The sequence below is a fragment of the Saimiri boliviensis genome, chromosome 18, assembly GCF_048565385.1.
Source record: "Saimiri boliviensis isolate mSaiBol1 chromosome 18, mSaiBol1.pri, whole genome shotgun sequence".
Classification (NCBI taxonomy): Eukaryota; Metazoa; Chordata; class Mammalia; order Primates; family Cebidae; genus Saimiri; species Saimiri boliviensis.
In genome coordinates, this window is record NC_133466.1 from 14,920,074 (window position 1) to 14,932,147 (window position 12,074).

A 12,074-nucleotide genomic window follows, 5' to 3' on the forward strand; every position below is an offset into this window, starting at 1 on the left:
ATATTTTACTAAGTAAAAACAGAGAAATGCATATGCCTCTCCGAAGTCTTCAGACCACAGTGCCATTCAAGTGACAACGGTCTTTATTGTCTGCTCAAGCCTGCCATTGCTATGAACCTGATGTTTGCTATTTTTCTGATGTGGGTGCGCTCCATCTCTTTCAAAGGTTGAGATTAGGGTACAAGATAGCTCTGTAGAGGTGTCATGTACAGAAAATGATGGCATGAATTGGATGGGGTGATGATTCCATATGTGTGTGATATCCTGAGTGAGGAACGAGATGAAACGTAAAAGCAAGTAAGAGGAGGTGAGCTAGGTTGTTTATTTGTTTGGAATATTATCTTACCAAAATCAATTAAAATCTGTTGTGACGGCTCATGCTTTGAATATTGGTTATGCCATATGATGTTCCACATTATTTTTTAGACTTACACCCGTGTGAATAAAATTAATTCAAACACCTCACTATTTAATGTTAAGATGGAAGGGAAGAATGTGGGTTTTACAGGTAGCTGACTTAACTCATCCTGTGTTTGCTAATGGTGTTTTCTCTCAAACGTGCTTCAAGGATGCCGAAGAAAAGAAGAGTAGAGACAACAATGGTACAAGAGAGAATGCACAAATAAAGCTTGATCAACCTCTGGCTTTTCTGTGTATCACCGGGGCTCAGTAATTTAGCAGAACTTGGCCATCAACTAACTGCCTATGTATCTTCTTTCCTATTTTTGCCTGCCTCAGGACTAACATTTTTCTGCACAAAATCCCAAGGCTCTCTATAGCCAAACAATTTGCTGTAAATATGCTTTCCCAATTGTGACCTTTGTCACCTGAGAGAAACTGCAGAAGGCAGCAAAACATGTTTAATACAGAGTTGCTTATTGTCAACTTTCAGAATAAATACTGAGAAAAGCACCGAGAAAATGGAGACTTTTTTTTTTTTTAAAAAAAGAGAATATCTGTAGGTTTAAATTAGTGTGCATTTGAAAAATATAAATGTGGTGTGCATTTGAAAAATCTAACTGAAAAGTAATAGAAAACAGTGAGAGAAATCTAATAGTTTGCTATTTAGAGGGTTTATTTTTAAAACTATCCTTATAGCAGATCCTACCTGAAGAAGTCTGTTCTATTCTATGTCTGAACACTTTTACTGTTAATAAATGCATTGTTTTTTTCAATTCAATGGAGGCTGGAAGTATAAATTATAATTTTATATTTTAAAGAACAAAATTTCAATTCTTCAGTTTAAATTAAAATCTTAAAATTCTTTACCCTTCACCATGAGGAGTAAAAAGTGCTCTTTAATATACACAGGGTTCATAAGAACTACACAGTTTATTCAGATAAAACTTTTAAGGAGTTATTTCCTTTTGTTGACATAAACTAAAAATAACTGCATTTTTTCAATACAGGAGTGAAATAAGGTGTAGGCGCAAAAGAAAACATGAAGAATAAGAGAACTAATTTGGGGAAAAATGGGAAAAATGTTTACATCTGACAGCAATTGGGGTTTATAGCAGGCGACGGAACACATGACATGTAATCTTAGTTAGGAAGGTATAATCTTGCAAAACTGGATATATTTAATAGTATATATTGCAGACACTTCTTTAAGAAGGGATTTAACAGAAGTCTCGGTTGCTTAGCAACCAATGCCCCCTGGGAACAAGTTCATTTTACGCCTGGTGTAGGTCACAGAATTTCGCAAGTATTGCTGTGAGTCTTACCTATGGACTTCTAATACATTAGATGAGAAGTTGTTACCACTATACGGCCTTGCACAGTAAGAGTATAGCACATATTTGTGGAAACCGATTCTTTCTTTTAAGAGATCAATGCCTGCTTTTGAGTAACTGTGCTGAGACAGGCAAACTACTTGGCTTATTTCAGAGTATATGATTACGTCCTTCAGTGTTTTACAATAGTTTAAAGGCTGGAAAAGTACAGGTTCCTTGCTTTTTACTTGAGTCCTTGTGAATCTTTAAATAACCACATTGCAGAAGCCCATAGACACCTGAACTCTTGTTAACCTCTGATTGACAGATGAGAGTTTGCCTATTAACATGAAAATCACTATTCGCTGAAGCTATGGTCCACAGATGATGAGTGATGGGTGATGGTCAAAGTGATGATTATGGATACTTTGAAGAATTATAATAAACTTATTTTTACATGTGTGAAAACATTAGCCTCTGTGGCTAAATAACACACTAATGAGATGTTGCTGTGTTATTGCCCCAAGCAGGGAGAAGGAAGTCTGGAGAAGCTTTTGACAGATATAAAATGTCCTAAGGCCACAGCCACACTGCACAGTGACCACTGAGCATGCATGCAGGCTCCATGTCTACTCTAGGCTATCCTGGAGTCTGCAGTACCACATCATACAGAACTCACTGCTATATCCCAGTGACTCCTTCTATGGCTCTTAGCTCCAATGCTGTAAGCCCTACCTTTGGACACTGCTTACCTAGTAGCTACCAAGGAAATCTCTGGCTCCTGGATTACTGCCAAGAATCCTACTGTGAAGCACCAAGCTGCGACCATCCCATCTGTGAGCCCAAGACCTGCAGCACCGCTGGTTGTGACCCATCAGACTCCTCCGTGCCCTGCAACGCCCCATCATCAGGCCAAGTCTTCAGTGTCTGTGAAACCACCAACATCAGCCACAGCCCCAGCTGCAGCCCATGCACGCAGACCAAGGGGTATGTATGCGATTGCCACACACCCACTCCATGTGCATCCAAAGCCTGCCAAACCCTATGCAATGGTTCCAACTGCTTTGGACAACTTAACTGCTCATCCAAGAGTCTCCAAACTCTAAGCTGCTGCAGACTGAGTACTCTGGGGTATAAAAGCTACCCAAATCCTTGCTTCATACCTAGCTACTCCTCACCATTATGGTATATTTCCAACATCAGCCAACCCCAAAGCTATTTAACGGAAAATTATCACTATTCAAGCTACAGGCCTATGAGCTGCCGACCGCTGAGCTATTTATCTAGAAGCTTCAGGTCTTTGAGCTGTATACCCAGTACCTTTCCACCTCTGAGGTACTTATGCAGTGGTAGCAGACCTCTGAAATGCTATTGACCAACTTACAGAATTTATAACAAGTGGAAGTTGCCCAGTGAAGAAGATTCTACTAAGTAGTAGAATGTCTAATTTTCTGCTGAATTGCTTTATTCATCCTAGGAATCTTGTTACATTAAGTTCAAATATAATCCCCAGGCTTATTACCCACAGTCAGTATTACCTGCTAGCTTTTTTTTTTTTTTTTTCTGTTTGTTCTGTTATTGCTCTTTGTACTAAAAGCTGATCCTGAAGGTAACATCATTATTTCTGAGATCTATTACAATGGACTTACCAAAGAGATTCCATTTGAAATACAAGCATCACCAGCTTTCTTACTTTGGCTGTCACTGTCACTTGTCTGACAATGTGATTTTCACCTACCTTTCCTGATGAAATGGGGCCTCCATGGTTTGACTGCGGATTCCAGCATGCAAGGTCGTTCAGATGGTTTTGTTTTCATTAATATTTTTGTCAATTACCTAACCAGCACCTTACTAATAAGGTGAGTGATAACATTATCTTGAGCATAGTATGTTGAACTATTTCATCCTTTCCCTACTGACTCATTATAAGAACAGGCAAATAACAACGGCAACTAGAGCTCATAAATAGAAGACTTCGGCAAATCGTCTCTTCCAAAGAAGCCATAAAACAGGATTCATTGGTACTCAGCTTTTGTTCTCCATGCCTGAGAAGAAGCCTCAGAATTAGCTAAAGCACGAACATTATTTGTTGAAAGAACAAATACTGTTAGAGACTCTTTACGATTATTGTTAATCTATGTTCAGAATTCTCCTATCATCCTGCCTTGCCAATCTATTGCATTCTGACTTTGGAAAATATCCTAGCTCCTAGTCAATAAACAAATTTCTGTCTGGAAGTAATGGCTTTCTTTATGCTTGATTTCACATTTACTAAAATTTCATCCATGTTCTGGGCAATATGCATAGCACTGTCAAAATGCTACTTTCCTGCCATTTAGTTAAAGAGTTTAAATTAAAATATAAAGAAGGGGCTGGATGCGGTGGCTCATGCCTGTAATCTAAGCACTTTGGGAGGCTGAGGTGGGTGGATTACCTAGGGTAGGGAGTTTGAGACTAGCCAGACCAGCCTGGTGAAACCCCCATCTCTACAAAATGCAAAAAAAGTTAGCTGGGCTTGGTGGTGTATGCTTGTAATCCCAGCTACTTGGGAGTCTGAAGTGATAGAATCCCTTGAACCCAGGAGGTAGAGGTTGCAGTGAGCCACAATCACACCACTGCACTGCAGCCTGGGTGACAAGAGTGAAACTCTGTCTCAAAAAAAAAAAAAAAAAAAAAAGGTAGAATATGGAATCCCAAGCTTCTGACTTGTTTTCTTCTGTTTTTAACATATGTTTACCTCACCTAGAATGTCTGTAATAATATTGATATATAGAAATTTGGAAATATATATAAAATAAATCAATTTAATACAGAGTACTTAGAATATTATATATATACATATACACATATATATTTCTCAGCACAGTAGTCTATTTATTGGTTTTGTAGATAAGGTTTGAACAGTTAAATAAATTTAATATTGAACCTCCTAGAAGTGGTTTAGCCTCTATAAAGTTATCATCCAAAAAATAAATATAAAATAATCTATTTGAGTGGTAAAAACAACATGGTAAGTACCCTGAGCATTTTTGTAAATAAAAAGCAAATCATATTTAAAGAAAAATAAAATGATCGCCAGAGATGGGTGTAATTGAAGTCTGGAAGGATGGAGAAGAATCCCCAATATCAAGAGTCTGTGTCCAAAATTAAACATAAAAATATTTTATTCACTGTTATTCACTAATACTTATTTATTCCCTAATATTTTATTCACTTTTTCATTAGGACTACTGTGTATACAAAGGGCTTTAGAAGAAATATTAATGCACTGCTTCTGCTTGAACACGTTTGGGGATAATGAAGTCACTCCTTTGTGAATTTGTTCCATTTTCAGAGAATCCTATTTGCTGAAAATTTCTTCTTTAGATTGAGAACAATACTGTATAGTTGTCCTTACCAGTGATCTATTGACCATAAAGGACCAGTTCACTTCCTTTAACCTAGGATAGGTGTTGAAGTATTTGGAAATAATTACTATGTGTCCCAGATGGGCATTCAGTTGTCCAAACTAAACATACATTTTTTTTCCCCCGTGACAAAAGTTAATGGTAAACATATTGTTTGAGACACTGAGTGAGACTCGTTGGGGATATCAAGATTTATAGATTCTGTTCTCAAGAGCTATTCTGAAGAGTAATATACTGAAACAAACATAATACTGCCTTGACTATTTTAAGTACAATATAAAAACTTCAGGGGAAAGAAAGAAGAATACTTTTTTTTTTTTTTTTTGGCAAGACTCTCTGGCAAGCAAAAAGATTGCTTCTTCTTGAAGAATAAGAGAACACTCAGGGGAAGAAATGACATGGAAGTGACATCTGCCTGCTGAGGTTACTAGGGTATGAGTACTCAATGGGAAAAACAAAGGGTGAGGTGATAGGAAAATTTAAAAAGAGGTGTAGGCTGGCCGCAGTGGCTCACGCCTGTAATCCCAGCACTTTGGGAGGCTGAGACGGGTGGATCACGAGGTCAAGAGATCGAGACCACCCTGGTCAACATGGTGAAACTCCATCTCTACTAAAAATACAAAAAATTAGCTGGACATGGTGGCGGGTGCCTGTAATTCCAGCTACTCAGGAGGCTGAGGCAGGAGAATTACTTGAACCCAGGAGGCGGAGGTTGCGGTGAGCTGAGATCACACCATTGCACTCCAGCCTGGGTAACAAGAGTGAAACTCTGTCTCAAAAAAAAAAAAAAAAAAAAAAAAAAAAAAAAAAAAAAAAAAAGATGTAGCTAAATTTAAGTAGAGAAAAGAAAGTCTAAACTAAAAAAGAGAAAATATAAGACGTTACCTTAAAGACTTTGGATAGGAAAGATTTTTTTTTTAAAAGCAAATACAAAGAAACAAATAAACAATAGTTGTAAAATAAAAAAATAGCAAATATGCCTACACCAAAATGAAAAGCTCCTGGTAATACGAGATATCAAAAAGAAATTAAAAATAAAGCAAGAGCATGTATAGGGATGGGGGATGATAACGGCTAAAAGAATTCCATGTACTTCCGACTCGATGTTTCTATAAATATTAAGCCTACAAAAATAGCCTATTAATGAAAAAATCAAGCTAGCAACAAAACATAGCAAAAATAGCCCGATATAGAGAAAATATATACAATATGTACCATAAAATTACCACCCATTTTCAAGAATGCCTACAAATAAAAAGAAAGAACAAATAATTCAATAAAAAATAATCAAAGTATATAAGCAATTACAAATATGATTTAATAAAAATATCAAAAAGTGTTAAACCTCATTAGTAATAGGTAATTCTAAACACAAAATATTATTTTTCATCCTTCATCTGGCAAACGTTTTTAAAGTTAATCATATGTCAACTTAAAAATATATTTTCACATACTGTAGATGGAAATGAAATTTAACAGAGTCACTGTATATGTGAACATTTAAAATACACTTTATGACGAGGTAAATTCACTTCTCAAAGTCTCTCCTATATGAACATTCTTTCAAGTTCTACATTATTCACCTCAGGACCACCTGGATACTGAAAAATTGAGAACAATGAAAAAAATCCATCAATTTGAGATTGTAACTTAAACTATAATATAGTCATATGAACAAATACTTTACAACAGATAAAAGGAGTGGCATAGATCCATATGAATTAATAGGATAAAAATTATAAAATTAACAAATAAGATTTATAAAATTACACAGAGTGGCATATTTTATGTATAATCACTCACATATAAACAAATATTTCTCTGTTATGTATTTTTATATTATAGTATATATATGTGTGTGTACATATATAGAGATAAGAAAAAAGCTTTACAAAAACACAGCCTACATAAAAATTGTTAACTTTGGAGAAGTTTTGGAAATGAGGATTGGAGATTCTTAAAGTGATTTTGAGACAACATTTATGTCTTGATGAGCAATTAATTTTTAACATTTAGAAAAAATAGCAGCACTGAGAAATAAAGTTGGTCCCATCCTAAGTAGTACTAGAGTCAACAACAAAGTATTATTAAGGGTTGAATAGCAAAATGAAATAGGCATCACAGCACATTGCCTTCTAGAAAGCCATAGAATGTGAGGGTTCGTATGTGTCCGTCTGATTCGTCTGATTGAATTTTAGTTAAATTTTAGTTAGGCAAAGAATGTGCTTAGTAAATAACACATTATGTCCATAGCTTCAGTGACAAGAACTCAGGTGAGAGCCTTTAAAGGTGTGTTTAAAAATATACAAATGAAACTTTTTTCCCATAAATTTCACTGCATAGTTGACCAAAATTTTCTACCTCCTAAATAAAAGCTATGCTAACTTTGTGAATAATTGTGAATATGCATGTGAGCTTATAGATGTGTGTGAATAAATACACATATATTTCTTTTCATCATGATTCTTAAACCTGTTATGTATATATCTGGAAGTCATAGTTCTACTATTTTTGAAAATACATATTGACCACTTTTTTTTTTCTGTGTTAATTATCAGTTTAACACTTGGGCATAATTATCATAATAATGTTATCCCCATAACTTGGAACCAACTGTTGATAAAGAAGAGAGAACTTAGCCGGCATATTTTTCTTCCTTTTTTCTTGCCTCTCTTGAAAGATAGGTAATAGAGATTTTAAGCATAGCGGTGCAATCCAGCCTGAGGCATGGAACATCCACAGTTCTCTTTGCTTTTAGAAAAAAAAAAAACCATAGTAGTGTTTTTATGAAATATTAGTAGAAACATAATATAAAAACACAAGTATTCCAGGGAACGGGTATGACAGCTCTATCTGATCAAAATAGTTGTGGTGGTTTTCAAGGAACATTTCTCTGCTCATTCCAGAGAACACACATGAACTCACTTGTCTAAAAAGTACCTAACCAACCTGAATGTAAAGGCACAGTGAAGGTGTTCTCAGCCACAGCTATACCGTGGAAGAAAAACTCTTATGTACAATTTCTGGGAGAACTGGTCATGTTGGCTTGATTGAGCTTGTAATCTCGGCTACTAGGAAGGCTGAAATGGGAAGATGACTTTAGGTATGGAGTTCAAGACCCGCCTGGGAAAAATAGTAAGACCTTACCTCTAAAAAAGTAAAAGAATATAAAAATTACCTGGACATGGGTATGTCTATAGTCCCAGCTATTGGGAAAGCTGAGACAGAAGGATCACTTAAGCCCAGGAGTTTGAGGCTGCAGTGAGCTATAATTGCATCCCTCTGCACTCCAGCCTGGGCAACAGAGCAAGACCCCTGACTCTTAAAAAATAAATAAATAAATTAATTAATTAATTAATGACAAATATTCTGCAAAACATTTCCAGGAGGCACATACTGAAACAATAATTTTAGATGATGATGGCAAAACCAGACACAAAGCAAGCCCAAATCTTCCTTTAATCTAAATTTAGGGCTTAATTTTATTCTTTTGATTCCAGTGTAGATTCTCTACGCTAATGAAGAGCATAAGGAGTCCTCAACCCCACTCTCAAACCCTGAAGTACTGTTGTTCTCAATGACCGCAAAGCATCAGTCCATGCTGTCAACATCTGTTTACCAAGTTATGTAGTTTTATTCCGTACGTGAAAATTTGTGCGTATTTATCATCATCTCCATGTAAATAGCTTTAGAAATGGTTATGCAACATATTCTAAAATAAACTGTTAAAGGCAGAAGTTTTCATGATCACTACCAAATAGGGTTGAGGATGTCAGTGAACAAGATGGTTGGAACCATTGTGTTGATTTTAAAAGTCTGAGTCTGATCACAGGCATGCCCTATATATTTTGCTATCCTGAGACAGAACGTGGAACCAAAAAAGCAATTTCAGGGGTCATTTAAGTCTTTAAAATATAAAAGCAATGATTTTTTTAAGTGAGCAATCCTTCAACTTTTCTACATAAAATCTAAAGGCCATTTGGATAGCTGCCTGGTGACTTGTGGGACCACACACATATTTGTGGGAAGGGGAGATGATGCCTGTCACCGCAGCCAAGTCAGGCAGATGACTGTAGACAAGAGACACGGCACAGCGTTGTACAAGGAGACTGCGCTTGGGAATCAGAGGTTATTCTTTAGTTCTGGTATTGCCACATTTTGCTTCTGGGCCTCAGATTCCCTACCAGAAGAAAAAAAAAAAGGTTGAATTTAATGAGCGCTTGTACCTTTGAATATGATGATTCTATCACTCCTGACACAACCTGTGTTAAAATATTTAAGGTGTTTGACTATGCATTCCTTCCACATGTTCCCTTGCCGAAGTGCTTATCAGCATCCATCCAAGCCTAGGCAATGTCTTTTAATGATACAGGCATATTTTAATTACATGTCACAAATAAACCATGACATCAGTAGAGACGCATTTAGTTTTGTTACACCTTAATTACTCAATTGCCAAGAGCTACCAATGCAAGCTTTATACCTAACTTACGTATTTCCTCAAGACACTTTGTTTGGGCTAATGCTAGTTTATATTTCAAGATAAGAAAAACAAAGGAAGTGCCGTAAGAGACCAGAATTTCCTCCATGAGTTAATTTTCGGAAGAGAAGCTGCAAACTGCAGTCATTTCAACTCAGAGACTCCGTCCTTCTTGTAAAACACATGTACCTAAGTGTACTAGTAAAATCTGCCTGGGCTCCAGGCCAGATGGCTAAAGCTTTCAGTAGACACCAGGCCCTATGTCTGATGGAACTGATTTCACAACTAAAGACACTAAATATCTGGCTCAAGCCTGTAATCCCAGCACTTTGGGAGGCCGAGGTGGGTGGATCACGAGGTCAAGAGATCGAGACCATCCCGGTCAACATAGTGAAACCCCGTCTCTACTAAAAATACAAAAAATTAGCTGGGCATGGTGGCACGTGCCTGTAATCCCAGCTACTCAGGAGGCTGAGGCAGGAGAATTGCCTGAACCCAGGAGGCGGAGGTTGCAGTGAGCCGAGATCGTGCCATTGCACTCCAGCCTGGGTAACAAGAGCGAAACTCCGTCTCAAAAAAAAAAAAAAAAAAAAAAAAAAGACACTAAATATCATAATCAGGTAATAATAAGGTACGCTCTAACCTTGCCCATTTAAATTCTACAATTATTAACCTTTTAAAAGAGTAAAATAATAAAATATCTGATGTATTTTTGCAAGCAACATATTAACGCTAGCTCGGTTGGGCTAGACTTTCAATAGCTGGTGAGAGAGCTTATCAAGTTACGTATTTCTCCTCGATATGAAGATCCAGAGACAACATGTGTGTATTTCTACAGCCATAAAATAGAAGGAAACTGCAAAGAAAAAAAGGACAGGCACACTGATAGATGAAGTCATCATACTTAGAAACTCAGGGAATGTTGAGGATCAAAAGTTGATTATAGCCAAGCACCAGAATATACGTGATCACAGGGAGAGATGGTAAGCAAAGAGAGATTCCATGAAAGGATTATCATTAAAAACAGTAATCTTTCACAGGCTAAATAAAAATGAAAATTTTAATTTACTTTTTCAAACTGCTGTGTGAGATTTATTATAGTTGATAAATCAGTCTGAAGAATGGAATTTCAACATAAGGCAACAATGAGCAGTTCTGTTCCCTTTGCCCCCTACCACTAAATATCCTTTTTCTTTGTCTCTTTCTCTTTTTATCCTTGCCTAGAGGCAACTTTAGTTGTAAAATAATGTATCTGAGAAAGAGTTTTAAGGAATGCATAAATAATTTAAGTGAATTTCTCAGAAACCAGTTCATATTGCCGGCTTTTGACTCTTGCCCTAATTGCAAAGATACGATGCAATAAGTATGGTCAAGAGTTTTTGTTTGGGAACTTTTCTTCTTTAACATTTTACTTCTAGAAGTGCTACTGACCACCAGTCTGTTCACAGGACTACTGATTTGATGAGTGGGTGACACTGACATGTTCTCAAACTGACTTGGATAATGGACGTTATCTATTAGCTGTGGACCCAGAATGGCTGGAGAAAGACCCTTTGGGAGTTTAACTTTTCCTAAATGTATATGATATGCTTAGCATTTGGCAACTGCTCAGAGTCCATGCAGGAGAACAGAAAACAGGGCAATTTACTATAGAGGATCGATAAGGCAAGCATTAGAGGACTAGAAACGCCACGAGGAGGGGGATAGTCATTGCAGGAAGCAGCCTCGCCTGTGGGATCCGGGACAAAGGGAAGAAGCCAGGGTTGCTAGAACCCAATGAGCGCTAGGGGAGTGAGGCTCTGAGCTCTGAAGACAGGCACAGTTCAGACGGTGGAATGGGGGACCCTGTGGGACCCTGAGCCAGACATCTATGGAGGGGGCACTGCTGTTGGGATGTGCTGGTCTCTGTGGTGGGAATTCAATGGGACTAGTTCTTCGAATCAGAAGGTGGGAGGAGACTGGAACCAACTGCCATTGCCAGGGTGACGTTAACAAAAAGAAAGTCAAAGAAGGGAGAGTTGCTTTCTTCTCCTGCCTGCCAGTTACTCTCTAGTGCCCCCTGTTGACAGAATGTAACAAGTAACATCTGAAAACGGTCTATAGCTTCATAACCATCACAGACTGACTCTGCTCTTCTGAGCTAACTCTGAGACTTTATGCTATATATTTGTCATTTTAGGTTACCTCTATAAAATCGTAAGTGCATTTAATATGTAGTTGAACAGAAGACTTTTTTTTTTCTTAAAGAAGAAAATATTTTAGGATTTTGCTAAAATTATATCTCAAAGGCCCATGGTATGAGTCACTATCCTATAGCTATGTGAATAAACTCTTGGGTGAGTGTTGGAATAGGCACACATTGTAATAAATCTCTGTCTGGTGAATTGTAATATTATTTCAGTATGAAAGATGCTTGTTTAAAAAGCAAGACTGGCTCATTATTAAAAGCAAACTAATACACAAATAAGACATAGA

General features: G+C 37.0%; 1 protein-coding gene across 1 annotated transcript; it reads left to right on the forward strand.

The window, feature by feature from the left end:
• Nucleotides 1–2,304: 2,304 nt before the first annotated feature.
• KRTAP24-1 (keratin associated protein 24-1) lies at nucleotides 2,305–3,949 on the forward strand. The gene has a single exon (XM_003927682.3). It carries the CDS (start codon nucleotides 2,323–2,325, stop codon nucleotides 3,085–3,087), a length of 765 nt encoding a protein of 254 aa, XP_003927731.1. The 5' UTR covers nucleotides 2,305–2,322; the 3' UTR covers nucleotides 3,088–3,949.
• The last annotated feature ends 8,125 nt before the right edge of the window (nucleotides 3,950–12,074 follow it).